The 18,422-nt window shown below is 42.7% G+C and overlaps 1 protein-coding gene across 1 annotated transcript in view; it reads left to right on the top strand.

Annotated features, from left to right (window-relative positions):
* Nucleotides 1-217: 217 nt before the first annotated feature.
* Nucleotides 218-18,422, top strand: part of AOAH (acyloxyacyl hydrolase) — a 61,250-nt gene continuing 43,045 nt past the window's right edge. Inside the window, exons 1-5 of the mRNA XM_065751856.1 lie at nucleotides 218-279; nucleotides 515-669; nucleotides 10,360-10,455; nucleotides 13,936-13,996; nucleotides 15,084-15,183. Of these exons, the coding sequence (XP_065607928.1) occupies nucleotides 516-669; nucleotides 10,360-10,455; nucleotides 13,936-13,996; nucleotides 15,084-15,183 (411 nt within the window). The 5' untranslated portion in view covers nucleotides 218-279; nucleotide 515. The remainder of the gene's footprint in view (nucleotides 280-514; nucleotides 670-10,359; nucleotides 10,456-13,935; nucleotides 13,997-15,083; nucleotides 15,184-18,422) is intronic.

Genomic DNA, 18,422 nt, shown 5'->3' with positions numbered 1-18,422 from the left:
CGCCCAAATGGAAACCCTGCTCTAAAGAAACAGAAGGAGATCTTTTCTATTTTTTTTTTCTTTTATCTGAGCGGAGGAGGGCAGAGAAGCGCCGGGGCTGGGGGGAAGGGTTTTGTCGGCTGTTTTCTTTGTGCAACACGAGTTGCTCAGGGGAGTGTCTTGCGTTATTAATGCTGAGTGGCTCCGGCAGCTACTGTGGTTTAAGGTCGTTAGTCACTCGCTGCAGGCGCGTCGTGCAGAGCTGCTCACAGCGCCCTTCTGGTCCCACCAGGCCAGTAGGTCGAGAACAGCTTCAACGGGGTCAGTGGGGCATGGGGGAGCTGGGGGCTGCAGTCAGCATCTAAGCAGGGTCACAGGGTGAGCACAGATCTCCTTGCATCCTGTGGGAGCAGCCCTGCACCGGCTCTTACCCGGAGCAAAGAGGATGCAGGATGCTCTCCCTGCATTACAGGAATGCAGGCCTGCTTGCACGCTGCTCTTCTGATCACTGTTTTTTTTTTGTCACTTTCCTTAGGATGAGGGCCTCTAGGCAGATATTTCCGAACTGGTTCTGCATCCTCTGGCTGCCACTCCTGCTGAGGGTTGTCTCCTGCTCCCCGCTTCCCGCTGCACAGCTCTCGCCGCCCGCTGCGCTCCCCTCCGGGCTGTCCCAGGGACAGACCTGTGTCGGTATGTACAGGCTGTCTGTCCAGCTGGCTGTTCATTTGTTACTGCACCGGTGAGCAGGGAACTGCTGCGCACTTCATAAATCACTCCGTTATCTGCTCCCGTGGCTGTACTACAAAATGCTCTAAGTTGTTGGCGAAATAATCACTCGGGATGTTGCAAGGCTAGCATGGGGCCTGGAACTACTTTATGATTTTGTTTTGGAGTGGCTGCTTCCCAAAGTTCATGTTTTTGCTCTGCTGAGAGGGAAATGTAAAACTCTGGCTTCGGTGTTCCTGCGGAACTGGGAAGCTGTTCCCAATGCTGCTGGTGGGAGGATGTGCTGTACCTCAGTTCGTGTGGAGTCTGCTTGGCTATTCCCAGTCCTTGGAAATACTATTCAGGATAACTGGCAGGTGGGTGCCCTCAAAGGGAAACCACAGTGGTCCCATCTCCAGCAGGGTAGCCACCAGAGCTGTCAGGGTGCTTCCCTATCTGTCTCCTCTTTGGGTGAGTGTGCAGCTGGACTTCCCAGGTACTCCCAGATGGAACCGTGAGGTGTGTTTTCACAGAATCACAGAATTGACTGAGTTTCAAGGGACCTTTAAGGGTCATCCAGTCCAAATCCCCTGCGATGAGCAGGGACATCCACAGCTAGATCAGATTGCTCAGAGCCCCCATCCAGCCACTGCAGTTTTGGCAACTCACTCTCTTGAAACTAGTGTTACAAGCAAGCAGACGGGGCATCATGCAGTCTCAGTGCTTCTGCCAAATGTATTCCCGAAGTAAAACCGGTCATACCAATGTCAGCACAAGTGCAGGTTATCTGTGCATCAGAAATTCTCTAAGTGTGATCCTCAGTGTCCAGAGAGACATGCTGCCTTGCTTTGTTATTTGCACAAATGGACAGAGCATATCTACCATTTAACTTTATGATCCAATATTCTACCTCATCTTTTTTTAGCTTTTGAGCTATTTTAGTGCTGTAAACAGAAATTGTGTTGCCTTAGATGGCATTATTTCAACCAGTATTTCAGAAATCAGTATTTCAACCAAAAAGATTTTCTTTGTGTCAATTGGGACAGTTAGAAATAGCAACTCTAAGCTTGATCAAAACAGGATTTTGACACACAACCATGCCATCCAAAGTTCATATTTCAGTGGTGCTTTGTAATCCTGTGCTTTGAATGGAACAGAGAAGGCAGGGAGTGTGCTTGCCTATAGCTTTTTTATAGCTGAATATTGAGGGATAGTGCTGGTTCTGGCGGCTGGTTAGGTGCCAGCTCTCCTCAGTGTAGAAATGAAGGTGTGATGCGCTCATCACAAGGAGGATGAGTGCAATTTCCTTTCAGCAGCCCAACCACAGAGCCTGCTAACCTTACCTTTCTGTCTGGGGAGACATCAGATGAGAGCCGTGGGAACTTCCCCTGACTTTTTGACCATATAGATCTATGCAGCATTTGTAACATTAGAATTGCCCGCTGTGAGGCGTACGGGATATATTTTCTTGAAGACATGAACTTTCTCAAGCAGGTTAAAGGTTGGTCAGGGGGCTAATGCTTTGAAGGTATTGGCCTCGGTTTTTTTTAAGGGAAATGAGGTGTCTGCATATTAAGCAGTCATTTCTGAGCACTGCTGTGTGTACATGACCTGCATGTTGGAGATTGCTATGTAACAGCTGATGCTGGTCAGGAAATAGATTCTCTTTTAGTAACAAAACACAGGAAATACTTTTTGTCATGTATTTTCACTGAAAACATCACCCTTCTGGAAGAAATAACATGAAAATAATATGATGGGAGAGCAAAGTGTAACTTCGGTGCACATTATAACTTGGTGGTGCATTATGACTTGATGGTATCCTTTTCATGCTCCCCTTGCCCACAGTGCTCCTTTGTAGGCATCATCTATCTGCCCCAGCAGGTCCTGGTCATACTAGGAAGACACCTGGGGCATTTTTTGCTGCAGTTTCTTGAAAATGTGGCTGATTGATTCAAATAAAATCTTTTCACAGCTGATTTGGTGTAAAAATGAAGCATCTGTGAAGTGTTCCCACCTAGAAAGGGACTTAATGCTGCTGCCTCTTAGAACTAAGGAAAGGAGAAGGCAAGAAGCTAGCGATAACCATCTTGGTCACAAGGTCACATTCAGTTCCTAAAGAGCTCCTAACCACCTCCCACTTGCTTTTAGATAGGTAGTAGGTAGAAGAACTTCCACACAGGCTTTCCTTGACCCTGCCTTTCAAAAAGATTTCCCAGCACGTGGTGGCCTCTTTTCTTCATCCATGGAAGCTGACTCCTGCTGCCCCAGGCTGGGTAAATGCTCCCGTTCTTCATACAGTCAAACCAGCCAGGCTGTCCCCCAGGTGTCTTGCAGGCTTTGTGTGCAATGCATTCTTCTGCTTCCTCCCTATGGCAAATGAAAGGGCTCTTGTATGTTTTCCTGTATGCAAATACCCACAGAGCTGCTGTTTCTCCTTGTGCAATAACAGTGAGTTACGGTCACTGCACAGGTCTGGGAGCTGGATCATAGATTTAGCTGTGTTTTCTGGGTTTGTCACTAACCAGCAGTATGGCTTAGGAGATTTATTCAGGACAAGAAACCTTTTTGTTGGTAGCAGCCTGAGAATCTCAGTGGGGCATCTAGGTGACAAGATGCTGTGCATTTCTGCCTCAAAAATTACGTCTGAATGAGCACTTTGAATAGTCATACATTTGATTTTCCCCACGTTAAATGGGGAAAATATTGTCCATTTCACAGGGCAAGTACGTACCCCAAGATAGGTCAGTAACTCCAGTAACTATAAACAGCAATGTTAATATTTCATTGTATGTAAGGTCAACATTGATGTATTTCTGAAAGACTGTTAAAGGCTTTATTCTCCAACCAAACTATGACAGAGCCCTTAAGAGGTCTCTGCAAATAGACCCATATTCCAGCAAAGGCAACTTCATCCATAAGTATCTGGAGCAACCTCGGGAGAGGCAGAAGTTGCCCTAGAAAAAAATGGGAGATGTGTAAAGACAGGAAGGAGCTGCTGTGTTCATCTCTTCAAAATGGTTTAAAAAAAAGGAAATTTGAGTAAATATAGATTAGTTAGCTAAACATCAATTGCTGGAAAAATGTGTAATAGTTAATCATTTTTTTTTCAGATTCTTTTCAAAAGTAAATAAGAAGAGAGAATTCTCAAGGAGGAATGGTGTGAGATCAACCTACTTTTCTTTGATGATGAGATAATGGCATGTAGATAGGAAGAAGCAGCAGATGCTATGGCTTGACTTCAGCAAAGCACTTGGCACCACCTCAACACTAATCTAGTGGCTGAGAGTTTTGTGACACTGATTGAGCTTCTACAGGGCATGACAAAATTGTTAGATGGCCTTGTTCAGAGATAATTGCACATGACTAGCTCTTGAAGTGGAAGGATGTACAAAATTAGGTCCTTTTTAATCTTCAGCTTGGAATGCAGTATCATGCCCCATTTTCATTAGCCTGAATAATAGTGTGGTATTAAATCAGTGATTCATATAACACTGAGAATCACAGAATTGTGGAATCACAGAATCACAGAACGGTTTGGGTTGGAAGGGACCTTAAAGCCATCCACTTCCAATGGCCTGCCATGGGCAGCTTGTCAACACCAGGTTGGGCTGCTCCATCCAACCTGACTTTGAACACCTCTAGAGATGGGGCAAGTACAGTGTAGGGCAGGATTAGATTAAAAACAGACATGGAGTAGTTGCCCCTTGAAAAGACCATTTCCACATGGGTATGTTGAAGGCGTTTTGGGAGAAGTAGTCAGTTCCACATAGAGCAGATGGGGACATCCCCAGGGAGGATCGGCTTGGGCACAACAATGGCATGCTGTCAGGAAGGGCACTCGCCTGCAGACACCCAGATGTGCAAACAGGAACTAGTTCATAGGATGTGAAGTAACCTGCTGCCTTCCCCAGAGCTGACAATCCTCTGAGGAATTTCTGTACTCCTTTTTGGGGCTGTGCATCAAGGGCAATGCAGCGACAGGAGGTTCAGAGGAAAATAAGCATAAGCAGTAAAGCATGACCAAATAAATTGAAGTTAATTAGTCTAGAGAAGAAAAACTTGAGAAAGGATGTGCTATTTGTTCTCAAAATTACAAAAGGGGCCATCTATCCTATATATATATAGATAGATGCTGACTGTAACAGATATAGCAAGAAATAACAGAAATAGACACAATTCACACTAGGGAGGGCCACCACAGATGACTGCTAGGACAGAGACGTGCTGGATGGCCTCTTGCCGGCCGGCTTTCTGTGCTGTGACTGCATTTGCAAATAGCAGTTTATTTAATTCCTCCCAACAGCAGGCTGTCCTGCTCCTTCTGCTGATTAACTTTGGCTGCCCTTTTGGAATGAAGTGATGAGGCAGGGAGAGCTCAAGACACCCAGACAGCTGTACTTCTCTGCCAGCAAACTGGGATCCTGTGAGTCAGCAGCCAGGGAAGCAAATTCCACCCTCTCTGTGCTCAATATCACGCCATTCTGAGCAACCTTTGTGGGTCACCTCTTCCATTCATCCATGAGAATGTAATTCCTAATGTATGAAGAAGCGTGCTTTTGAAACATATTTCTAGCTCTTGTCACACTAACAAATAGGTGTTTTGGAGCTGCCAGCTTCTGCCTGTGCTGATTGGTGTGACAGCTGATGTCCTCAACAGCTTAAGGCCGTAATGTACAGCTCAATGAGCACTGTAAAAGGGTCGTGCCCAATATCAACACAGCACTACATTGTGCTGCACTCTGAAAGTGTGGGATCAGCTACACTAGGGCTGAGGTGCAGCTCTTCTGCTCACTTTGCTGACAGTGCTCAGTTAGCACAGCAGCAAAACTCAGTCTGACAATCAGCAATAAATGACAAATTACACTACTTTTTTTTTTTCCTGTGATTGTTCCTCAGATAGAAAAATCACAGGCATGAGTAGCATGGTCGATGTGAGATCCACTCTTAAAACAGAAATATTTCCTACAGGGATTTTTATTTTTCAACAGCTGAAGGTAAAAATTTCATTTTCAAGGTCACCCCATGTCTTACTGTACATTTATGACTATGAAATGCGAACACACAGATCACGGTGGGAAAATGTGCTTCACATACCTACCTGCCTGCAGGCATGTGTGTGTGTAAATACACACTTGTGTATGTGTACATACATATGTAGACACGAGCAGTCTTGTGTGTTTTACATCACTGACACTTGCCTTTAAGCTTAATCTCATTTGTCTTTGATAGCCTTATTTATTAATATTGATTGTCTGTTCAGTTTGGCATTCCTGTTCACATGTTTGCCCTATTCAGAGCTTCAGAACAACCTGCTTACACTTCAGGCAATCATCTTCAAAGCTTTTAGGAACTGTACACCTAAAACAAGTTTTGTGCATTCAGAATATTGAAATGTCCAATTCTTTGCAAACACGATGAGACTGTACTTGTGAATTAATGAACTTGTGGCTCGTTGGACAAGGAAACAGTGACAGTATCAAGAGATAGCAAAAGTCCCTCTGCCACTATCCATGCTTCAGTAAATTTGTAATACCCTTTCCTGATTTGGAAATGAAAAAATATGTTAATGGTACATACATACACACTTTTTTTTCCCCTACTAATTAATGTAAAAAGCATTTCCATTGCAAATGCCTGGGGTTATAGATCTTATCAAACAGGGTTCATTAAAGTGTAATGACAGAAACACCAGGGATACATTTGGCTGGCAGGTATGGATACCGAACTCTTCCACTGGATAGAAACTGAATTTTTTGTACCAGCACATGCAGAACTGTATAGAACCATATCAGAGTTCTCATAGTGTGTCTTCAGGAAGTAGTCACAAATTAACAGAGCTCTGAAGCTCAGGGTCTGAAGTGTCTCACTGCTGTAGCATGAAATGCATAAGCAACAAAAATGCTAACTGATATTACACAAAATATTGCTGTACTGACATTTGTATTTCAAAAAATTTTGTTAGCCAGTGTACTGTGTATAATTTTATGCCTAGTGACAGATGTGGTAGCACTGTGCCATCTAGCATTTCCAGGATATTTCATGGTTTTCGCAAATGCACGGGAAGTAAGTTCTTGGACATGCCGACATGTTTGAATACAGATACCTATAATTACATTCCATCACATCTCTGTGAAATACAATAATGCTAGCTTTAAATGATAAAAGAAACAAAGACTGAATTCAAAAACTTGTATACTCAGATCCCTTTCTAAATTGGCTTTCAAAGCAACACACTCTCCAGATGCACACGGGAAAATAACAGTCCTGCCTTTACATGTACTGTTGCACATGTTGAGCTCACCACTTCTATCTACAGATCTGAAATGTAGAGAGGCAACTCTCAGCATCCAGGCACTCCTTTACATCCACAGGTATCATTCTAAGTATAGGTCCTTTCAAACATGTGCAGCAAAAGTGGATTAAGTTAAATAGTCTGCTCAAACTGCCAGAGGCTTTGTGGCTAGGAAATGAATCTCTAGCTCTGACTTTATTATTGGGGTATGATTTTCTCCCAAGCCTATTGGAAATGTCATTTTATTATTACATGCTACTCTCAAATACGTGGGGACAAGAGCTTCCTGACATGGGTTTCCAGATTGCTCCTTCTGAGCAAAATGGTTATGGTTTTCTCTTATCTCTTCAGAAATTAATAGCAGATAGGACAAAATATCACTAAAAGAGACAAGCATTGTATTAATTCCAGAGTCTAGTTTCTAATGGCTGGTAGGCATCATACCACCAATGAATTTCTTCCTCAGTCTGACAAGGTATTGAAACCTATTATTGCAGTGCAACAGCAAAGTCAATTTCTTGAAACTTGTTTCTAAAGCAAATCACAAGCAATCATGAAAAAAATGTAGAGCTTTTTTTAACCTTTAATTTGGAAGCTTATCTAGATTGCTTTATATATGCCCTGCTCATGATGAGAAATAAATCACATGTAAATACCTTCTTAATTAAAAGCAAGCAACCGTTGCTAAAGACTGTCCAGATCTGGAAGTGCAGTGTGTTTTTTTTCTACTGATTTCAGAGTATTAAAAAGTTTATAATCTTACTCAGAAGTAATCATAGATAATTATAGCAGCGAGATTCTCACAGCTGACGATGGCTGTCCTTTTTAGCTATCTATTTTCCATTTTTGCCAACAGGATTAAGACCTGTTAGAGGCAGGATAACTTGTTAGCATTTCTGATAATTGGCTTAAGGCTTATTGTTCAGGGATATTTCTGTTGATTCTATTTTTATTTTTATTGTTAATAGTGGCTTCTTGTGCTGCAGCCAACCATCAATCTTTTTCCTGCCACCGAATCCAAAGGAAGATGACATATATGATAAAAAACAAGAGATTTCTAGTAGGAGCAAGGGTTAACTTCCATTGCGCCTTTTCCTATAGACCAACACAAGAATCAGATTACCCTAGCAAATAAATTATTTACTGGAGGGAGCACATTTTTATCTCCAAAACAAGGCGCACTGAGGCTGAGCACACCTCTAACTGTCCCCCCTGAAAATCAGTCATGTCTTTCTTTGCCTACTTGTCTTGGCAAGTGTTGTGTTCATCAGGAGCAAGTGCATTTGCGAGAGCATTCTGACAATCATGGTGGGGCCAGTGGGTGCCTGCAACACAGAGGGGGTAATAGCACTCTCAGTGTGATAGTAAAGACCGGTTTATGAGTGCAAATGTCCTGGGGTTCAGCTCTGTGGGTTTCTCCAGAGCTGCCAGGCTGTTATTATTGTTATTTATATTCATATAGCATTCAGTAGCCCAAGGCACTGCATTAAGTACTTCAGCATCTCAACGATGACTCTGTTAATTCTCAGGCAAAGCAAATCTCCCTTTGGGCCTGGTTCAATAGGCACAGAAGAGTCTGACTGGCTTAATAACTTGAAAAATTTCCATTTAATCACCAAGAGACCTCTCCCTCAGTAGGGTTACCTGAATGATTGTTTTTGTGATTAAGAATTCTGTTTCTATTTGGCAAAGCTGAATTAAAAATAGCAATTTTTCCTCCCCTTTGTGATGCTTTAACAAACATGAGAGAGAAACTCTTTTACATCTTCAGTGGAGGCTGTTTTTTGTATTCCGGAGTAAAGTGAAGCACTGGGGGTATTTTATCCTCAGGATAATTTTTCAGATCGTGAGCACGGTCTGCAGCACCATGGAGCTGTGCATTCATCAGCTGCTTTCCCTGTCCTCACACTGGCAGAGGAGAGATGACCTGACAAGGCAGAGACGAACCTCTTTGCATCCCCACCAGGAGATCAAGGACTGTCTTGTTTGTCTTTCTGCTTCGACTACTTTTTGTCTTTTAGGCTCTTAGACAGACAGATATTTTGATGGTGGTTTGTCCTTGATACTAGAATAAAGGCAAGTACAGAAATAGTATGCGTGTTTTGTTGTTAAGACATCATTCTGGTCGTTTAATTTTTCTGAGCCTCCAGCCTCATGAATAAAACAGACATAGTAAGAAGGCAGGGGAAGGGTAATTTTGTTTATATGTAGGCTGTTTGCATATGTTAATAATATGGGCTTGTAAACACCAGGAGAGGCAGCCCTTTTATAGGTACTTGCAGTGTGTCTAAAGGACATGCACTGCCATCTGAGCACTAAGTGGTGGAGTTGGTGCACCGTGGCTGTGCCCATGTTACCATCACAAATAAGCTGGACTCTGTTTTCTACCTCTGGGGCGAGTGCAGGACTTGTTTTCCGTTTACACAGTCAAACTCTTTTGTGAGTCACTGTGTTTTAATCAACTCTTAATTCTCTGGACTAGCTTGTGACTTTTGGAGGTCAAGAGATAGGAATGAATGATTTGTTTCAGGATTTTCCCTTAGAGGTAGCTGTCTCTATATATTCACTTTTTCTTCTAGGATGACTAGAGGTAATGGCTGTTAGCGTGTCTTATCAATCACTCTGCAGAGAACTTTGGGTGAGAATTCTATTTAATAAGTATGGAGAAGTGGGCTGTTATCCCTGGAAAAGAGGTGGCAAGTTCACTGTAATTTCCACTGGATTACTGTATTTGATGTAGAAGAAGTAATAGACAATTCAAAGATATTGGTCTTACTGCAAGTTCCTTTGGTATTACTTCATCCTTTATTTGTCACTTGGTCCGTAGGAGCATCGAAGTTATTTCTGTAGAAAAATATCACTTTGATTTAATAGCACATAGGCAGGGGTACTTGGAAGGCATTTTAAAGTTCACTTTGAGGGGTTGTGCCAGTCTAGAAACCTAAATATTAATGCTCCTGAGCTCTGGAAAAAGACGTATCTGTATCTACATCCAAATCTTTCAGCTCACCTTCATTTCTAGACTGTCTCAGAGCAAATTCTGAGAAATTAGATTTCTTGTAGCTGAGAGGAAGCGGGTTTTTTTTTCAAGTTTCAATAGCTCTCTGTGAGTTCCGAGAGACACAAGAAGTACATCCGGTACAGACATGAGAGGTACTAAGAGGACAGAGTAACTCTGACATTGGTATCCATTCTGTAATAACTCACAGGCTTTGACTAAAGACAGAAATTTGCAGATATTTCCCCCCAAGCACTCATTTGCTGTGGAGCATCCTAAGATATGAAATGCGCGGCAATGCCCAAGATTCTGCTATTGCACGAGGTGCTTCTCTACACACTAGAGGTAATTGCATTCACTCTGTTTATTTGTTTGTTTGAAGGATGTGTGCTTGTGGTCTCTGTGATTGAACAGCTTGCACAGTGGCACAACAGTACAGTAAAGGCAGCCGTGGAGAGACTGTGCAACTACATACCTGGTAAGTATCAAATAATGTGCCATATGTTTCACTCGTACTGCTGTACTTCTCCGTTAATTAAAAATTCACACATTGAGACTGAAGAAGCCCTCGCCACATCTCATGCGGCACCTAAAATTAATGTAGCTGAAAGATAGCCAGGTGCTATCTGCAGGAAAGATGTAGCTTCAGCGGAGCTGGGATTTCATCCCAGAGTTACAGCAAATGGGGTTGTATGAAGCCCACAAATCTGGGAGCCCCTTTTTCCCTGCTCTTTGTCTCCGCTTCGTCTCTTTGTTTGCAGCTTTGCTGCATGTCCAGCCACTCCTCTTTCTTGTCAATACGGGTCTTTGTATCAGCTGAGGAGATGAAAGTGCATTCAATGGGGATAGAAAGCCATTATTGTAAAATCATTAAAATTATCTGAGGTTGACAGTGATGAGAACGGAAAAGCTATTGAAACGTAACTGATGAGAAAAATTTCAAAAGTGAGAGCTATTCCATATGAATATATGTGGACTCCCTCCTTTCTGACTTGTATTTTATCTGCCCAAAGGAGCCTAGCTGTCCTAAATAGAGAACGGTTTGAATACCAAAATAGCTTTGTGCTTCACAGACTCATCCTACAACTTGCTTAAGTAGCTAGATCTCACGTTCATGGCATCGTTTTAACTTTACGAATGCAAAAGGGTGGCTTTACGGTTCTTCATTATACAGCCATTTATATAGCCCTTCATGAATTGTATCTCTGAGAAACATATTACTGTACAGACCTCAGTATCACAGAAGATGCATACAGAATATTAATTCCTTCCTTTCCAAGACATTATTTTCTGATACAGAATGGAGCGGGAAGGAAATTGCTGGAATTCATTCATTGACAGAATGATGCTTATCTGATCTCTATTCCATAAGTAGTATCCTCGGTGTTTTAAATTATAGGCACATCACCACGAAGTTGCAATTAGAAGCGGGGATCCTGCTGTTAAAATACAATTTTCCTCTTTAAAATATGACATGCTAGATCTATGATCATGATTCACTCCATGGACCTTCTTCAGCTGATGCGTGAGGGTATTTCTTTTCAGCTGTCATTCTCTACACACATAAAATCCTATTATCCCTTTAGTTAAATCTGTATAATCCAGTTACTTTTTATGAGATGCATGGATACACCCAACAGAAAAAAACTGACCCTGAACATGAAAGGAGTGAAAAATCCTAGGGATTGTGCAGGAGCTACAGTGTAACCCAATTTATCCTCCCCCAGGAGGTGAACCCCCCATCCCAGCAGCACCTCAAACAATAGGAAGTCTTTGAATCCTCATGAGGGGAAACCTATTAAATCAGGCCATGCCATTTCTGCTGAAGGAACCATTTCATTATTTGTCACATGCCTACAATTGCTTGCAAGAATGACTGTGACAAATCGATGACAATGAGGCTTTTCCTAAGGACAAAAAAGGGAATGAGCACTTTTTTTTTTTAAAGGCCTTCCTCCTATTGTTTTGCTTGCAATAAAGGGGGGGTGTATCGGACCTTTAATGAGGTTATACACTGTTTAAAACCAACAAGATTTAAAGAGAAAGAGAGAAATTCAGTATGAATCAATCCCATTCAGTTCCATAGACTTATGCAGAAAATACAGTCACATTCTTGTATGGAAATGCTTGCAATGGCTGTGATTTGAGCAACAGTAGAGCACAGCAGCACTACAAATGAAGAGGGCTCTGGAGTAGACAAAAATGCCAGGTCTGGGGAAATGGGCAGTATTTGCTCATATTAATTTGCCTTGATTCTGGCTGTCTGCCTGATGAACGAGAGGTGCCCAGTGCCCTTAACATGCTTTGCCTCCGTGTTGCCTCTGAGTCAGGCTCTGCTTCTGTCAACCACTGCTGTGCAAACACCTTAGCTCAAGTGGAAATGGCAAGGTGATTAATGCCATCTTTCCTGCAAATATTTGTCTCTCCCAGGTTTCAGCCAGCATTTGTGTTTCTAGGACTACTAAGATACAGAGAGAACCCCTCTGGGATTTTTATCATGTAAGAAGAGGGCAATTAGGGGATCTCTTGTCTGAAACAGGGTAAAAGGAAGCATTCTCACTTCTAGCCAAGCACTTCAAAGTTTTTCTCTAATTTTTATCTTGGTTCTTATCTTGGTTCTGAACACTCACCACTAATCATCCTCATAATCTCTGTCTGTCACTTTTCCCCTCATTTCTCACTTGCACGGCTTCTCCCCACCAGAACTTTCCCTCTACACTGTCTTCTTCTTGTGTGTGATCAGCAAGCAGGAGGTTTGTGGATGCTGAAACATGGGGCAAGTCCATCAAACACTGCCGATGGCTTCAGTCAGTTTTGGCATTGGCATCTTCCGAGATGACATTATTCACCCAATAATTTTATGTATTTGCCATACTTTCAACACCCACTGTTCTCCCCATATCAGGCAGCTGGAAGCCCAACGTCCCCCACACACCAGTAAACCAGCACCCAGAAGTCCCCACAGGGGATGAGCTGGGGAAGCAAGCACCCTCTGTGGGCTGTGACAGGGAGACAGGAGCTTCCTCCAAGGCTTCCTCCAAGATTGCTTCAATCAATCACACTGTAAACAGACTGCCAGACTGAAGGCAGCAATAGTGGTATCTGTGGTACTTTCCATCTAGGTGAACAAGAATCCAAACTAATTCCAGAAGACCAGTCTTTAACTCACATATTTCTTCTGAGGAACAGATAGAGGAATTAAGTGGCAGAGGAGGCAAAGAGCTGAAGCTAATAGTTTGACTGAAGTAAAATATCTGGCATGAGAAAAATCATCTACTGTGGCAACAGGAGCTGCCTGCAACACAGAGTAGGAGGGTGGTGAGATCATGCTTCCATTGCTTTCGGCCATTCCCTATTTCACTGAGGTGGAAACAGCCAGATCGTGGAGGTATGAGAGAAAGCAAGTTCCTAGGAATTCTCCCAGGGGATTTGTCAGCTGCCTGTTTGTGTGGATGCAATCCTGCCTCTTGGCAGCTTCCAAGGCCCGTCACTGGACCTCCTCTGCAGGGTTTGTGCGTCTCGTCCCTTGCACAAAGCCCCAGAGTCACTGAGGCAGGCCCAGCAGTAGCATGAAGTCCTACATCACTTGCTACACACCATCTATTTATTTTCTTTCCTCTTGCAAGCCTACCATCATTTGTTTGAGCTGCTCAGAGCATGCTGCAGCATAAATAATTTCTTTCAGCTTTCACATGATAGAATATTCAGAATATTTAGCAAATGCCAGTTATCTTCTCAGTCCTTCCCAAGTGCTTGCCTAAAGCCAGAGGAGGGCTTCATGCCCCCACCTAGGTTAGAAATTCAGGTTTTTCCATTCTCTGATGCTATGCTGAAATCTCAGACTCGTGAATTTCTCTCAGATAGATCAGCATTCACCTGAAGTTGCTCCTGCTGTGTTCTGACTGTCATAAAACCAGTTTCACTGCTCTGAGTCACTTTAAAAATGTATGTTTTCTAGAAAAACTGCAAGGTTTCTGTTATGTCCTTGCTGAGGTGTACGGACCACACATAGCTGAACTGTAAGTACTCCTGTATTTTCTTGGGCTTTGCTTTAGTTCATGCTTCAGAAGAATGGATGTACTGTCAAAATGAAGTGCAGAGTTCTCATTCTAAAAATCACATGGTTACTAAAGCAGGGATGCCTGAGAGTGATCTCAGCTTGGCATTTGACACAGCTTTCCCTGAGTGAATAAATACAGGCTGCCACCATAACTACTTCCATGCAGCATTTGCCTCTCAGATCAGGCCTACTTGATGTAATTTTCTGTTGAAATTCAGCTCTTCTTGTGGAGGGAGGAATTCAAACAATTCATGTGCACAAGGCAGCTCTGACGTAGTCTCACTATGTTAATACTTGTCTCTGGCTTTCCCTTTTACATTTTATCAAGCTTTCTAATTGTCAGCCCTTACATGCTCCAAGCCTTGATGCGCACTGCTGGGGAAGGCTGCTAGGTAATGCTGGTGATTTAAGAAATAACATGTAGTCCATTTTATTTCCTTTGAAAGTTCTTCATTTAATTAATGGAGCTGTTGCTACACCTTTTTCCTCGGGTTTTTATTTTTATTTTTAAAACTAGCTGAGGGACTGCAAAGTGCTTACAGTACTAAGAAGTGCTATAATCCAACATTTTAATTTAATTCTTGATCAGCCCAGAGGTGCATCCCAAATACGAAGGAAACAGCCCTAGCTTGTGCTTTGTGATTAAAGTTTAAGGATCTTTGTAGTCTTTCTGGTTATTTTCCTCAGTTAATGACTGAAGATGTCTATGTGCCAAATTGTGTATGTATTAACTTTAACCTTTAAGTCTTTGTCATGCTTGTGATTGATTAAAAAAACGCAGCATAATGCATTTGATTCAGGTGCTGCACATCAAGTGCAGTGCTTTTTCATCATCTCGGCATCCAATTCTACATGCTGAGTAGGATGCTATGACAGAAAGTCATTTGTGTCTGACAGCACACTGAGCAGTGGCTATGGGCCATGGAAAGCATGCTGAGGTTATCTGGTAGTGCTGAGGAGATTTAGCAGTTTCCCATGGAAATTGTTCCTGCTTCCGAACACCCAGAAGAATGTATTGGTCTCTGTTTTAACACCATTTCCTTCAGCATAGACAGGGAAATGAATGCTGACGTGGTCTGCCATTCCTTGAGGCTGTGCAAACAGGATCCAGGACAACCCCTTTGTCATCTCTACCCTCCTCCCAAGGTGAGTTGCTCTTTGACTTCTTTCATAGCTGCAAGCTGTGGATGGCCCCTCAGGCTGGGATCAAGCATGCAGAGGTTTCCAGGCCATGTGAGTTTTCTGGAGAAAACAACAGCATTTAGAATGTGGACGCTTTCAGAAAACGTCTGTTTGAGCAGAAGGTACACAAAGTTCTGTTTGATGTATCAGTTGCTGGAGAGCAGGAATTACAGGGCCAGGCTCCCTTGTGCCAGACAGAAAGAATATAAAAATATCTCATTTTCTCCAGACTTTGTGGTCAAGCAGTCAAATAGCCCCCAACCTGAAGCTCAACAGCAGTTCACCTATAGCCCCGTGTTACCATGGCACAACATGTTATCCTTCATCTCTGTGACAACATACATGGGGCCGAGCTTCCCATATAGATGGGAGTTATTTGAGTTGGCTTGGTCTGCCGTGGGAGAAGGTTAAGCTAATTTGCATGGTCTTTGGCCACAGGCTGGAAACAGGCATTTAGCAAGACTGTGGGGATATACTTCTTACACTATGGTGATTTGATTGCCTATCAGAGAATACTAATGTGTCTAGATGTCTAAACAGGTACACCTGGTTTTGAGGTGATGGCTGTTGTTTTCAGTGCCCATGCAGCCAAAAACCTGTGAGTAACAGTAGCTGTTTGGCAATGTCAAAAAGCAAGTGTTTCACTGCAGCATCTATTTTTTTGAAATATTTTTCCAGCATCTGGGTAAAGTCATGCTTGTTTTCTAAAGGTTTGCATAACGTGTTTTACGCAGGGCCTCATTCTGATGAAACCAGTGAGAGTATTTTAATGGGCTTCAGTTCATCTCCTGATGGGATTTAGCTCTCCCAGTATTAAGAGCGGCAGTGTAGCTGCTTTCCAAGAATTACAGTAACATTTATTTTATAGCAGGTTTTTGTCCCATATGATATGCTCTATGATATGTCACCGTAGAGGTTTTTGAGTGTGCAACCAGACAGGGGTGGAAGAAGATGAGCGCAATAGAAAAGAGGGTCCACACCTACCTAACTCAACCAGAACGTTGCCCAAACTTTGTCAGACTTCTTCCTTTGGAAATTCTGCTTCTGAACTTGTGGAAGGGTTTATAGATCCTTCCACCCTTCCCAAGCACACCAGAGCTACCCTACTGCAGGTGCTCCCTTAGTGACGGCCTCATCCCATAAAACTTTGTTAGCCTCTGGCACTTTTGGCCATAGTGATTGCATGCATTTTTTCTTCTCCTTCACTTGTAACAGCAGCAGAGGCCCTGTTGGTGACAGCCTCTTTGTTTGCTGTTTTATTTTAATTAGGAGTGCTGAAGGTGAAGGTGAGAGGCCAGCAGTCTTTCCAGTCTTACAAGGCAGCCAGAGTTCAGCTCTGGGATGGGTGGCTGCATTTTCACCACAATGCAATCCCTAGACATGAATTTTCATGTGGGCTTTCTTTCCAATGTGAAGGAATAAAGAGAAGTAGAAACCATCCTGCATCTGGCTTCTCTATTAAGAAAATGATTACTTTACTCAGACTTCACCCTTCATTTTAACACCTCTTGTGACACAGACAGCACAGGGAGATGGGAGGAGAAGAACGATGCCCCAGATTCATGCTCAAGTGGTTGATAAATTGCCCACAGTAACTCTCTGACATATCATACTGGGTAAAGATGAATTACGGGTGAAAAAAATTAATATACAGTTAGAGACACAGATGCATAAAATGCAGTTTACCTCACATTTGCTCCTGTGGTTTGTAATTTGATTGATCACTTCAGTTATATGAGCCTGCAAATGTTGGCTCGGTCCCCTGCCAAATGTTTGAACAAGACTTAAATACTAATGACTGTTTTGTTCGACCATATCGATTTTCAGGTATTTCATTTATTCATTTAGACTTTTGGATGCACATTTTCCCAGAATTATTATTGTGTTTGTACTAGCAAAGGGACTGATACATAAAAGCAGAGTTATTTGCCCTTCCAACCCCTTATGGTGTTCTATTTTTAACTGTCTTTAAGTGGCATATATCAATATAGAGCTACTTTTTCAATCGTTTTTCCTCAGTCTTTGTGAGGTTGCTTTAAGTGAAAACGTGTATCAAAGAAAGACAACTCATGGCATCAGAGACCCAGCACCCTATCTGCCTGATTGAAATGGTGCACACCAAGTATATGATATATGCTCTATATTACATACTTTCCCTGTCTCTGGCAAACTACACAAAGTTAATATGCCTTGTGGTTCAAGCTACATCAACACAGGACGGTCTAATCTTGGCTGCAGTACAGCCAGAGGCTACAGTTACCCAAGATATTAGGATGACTGGATATTGTTTTAGCAAAAGAAATTTTTTGTCTCACATGGTGGAGGACTTTCTGCATCGAGGCTCACAACATGGGGACATCCCTCCACCACGAGGACAGAAATAGGACAAGGTGTTCGGGCACTGGCTGCTGAGCTCCTCTTCCAGCTCTTGGGAGAGAGCAGGTTTGCAGAAGGCTCATCTCAGCCTCTCTCAGTTGTTTTAAGCCAGCTGGCCTGTTCAGTTAAATGGAAATACTTCCTCTGATTTTATCAGGCCAAAATAATGGCTTGACTTAAGAACTGGCATCCTGCTGCCACCAATCTCTTAAACAGTCAGTGCTGGAAGGAGCATTTACTCCTCTTTCTGCCTTTTGGAGGGCATGTTCTGCTCCTCTTCACTTTTCTGCTCTAGATTACTAAAGGCCCCGTGGCAGCAAACTTTCGCTTAATCACCACTAGCAGGATTTTACTGGGAGTCATCTTGTATGAGCAAGATATATATTTATCTTGTATATATATGTATGCTAATGTCATTTTATCTTACCAAACAAGCTTCGTAGCCACAAGCACTGATGCTGGCTTCTGTCCATGATATCAGCAAGCCTTTTGCTGACTTTGTTTAAAACCAGAGCCATGTTCCTCGTGGACACCGCTGTGGGAGTACTCTTTGGAGAGAGCCTGGACTTGCCTGAGTGCTGTGGTTAAGATTCTGGGTGGCATGGAGTGGCTGAACTTGTTGATCACACTTGCAGAGCATGTGCACCAGAATTAACAGAAGTGTTGTTTCTAGGGAATAAGAACTAAAATTAAGGTCTTTCACACACTTGAATGTGGACCTCTGGACTCCATAGGCATGCTGGGTGCATTTTGCAATGAGTAGTTTTGATAAAAGAAAGGATAGAAACAGCTGGGCTAGAGTGATGGTGGCTGTTCTGGAGTGTGAA

Source organism: Cyrtonyx montezumae, unplaced genomic scaffold (genome assembly GCF_038088225.1).
Source record: "Cyrtonyx montezumae isolate F1298 unplaced genomic scaffold, pur_monq_1.0 scaffold_8, whole genome shotgun sequence".
NCBI lineage: Eukaryota > Metazoa > Chordata > Aves > Galliformes > Odontophoridae > Cyrtonyx > Cyrtonyx montezumae.
Note: the sequence above shows the minus strand (reverse complement) of the source record. Positions and strands in the feature narration are given on the sequence as shown.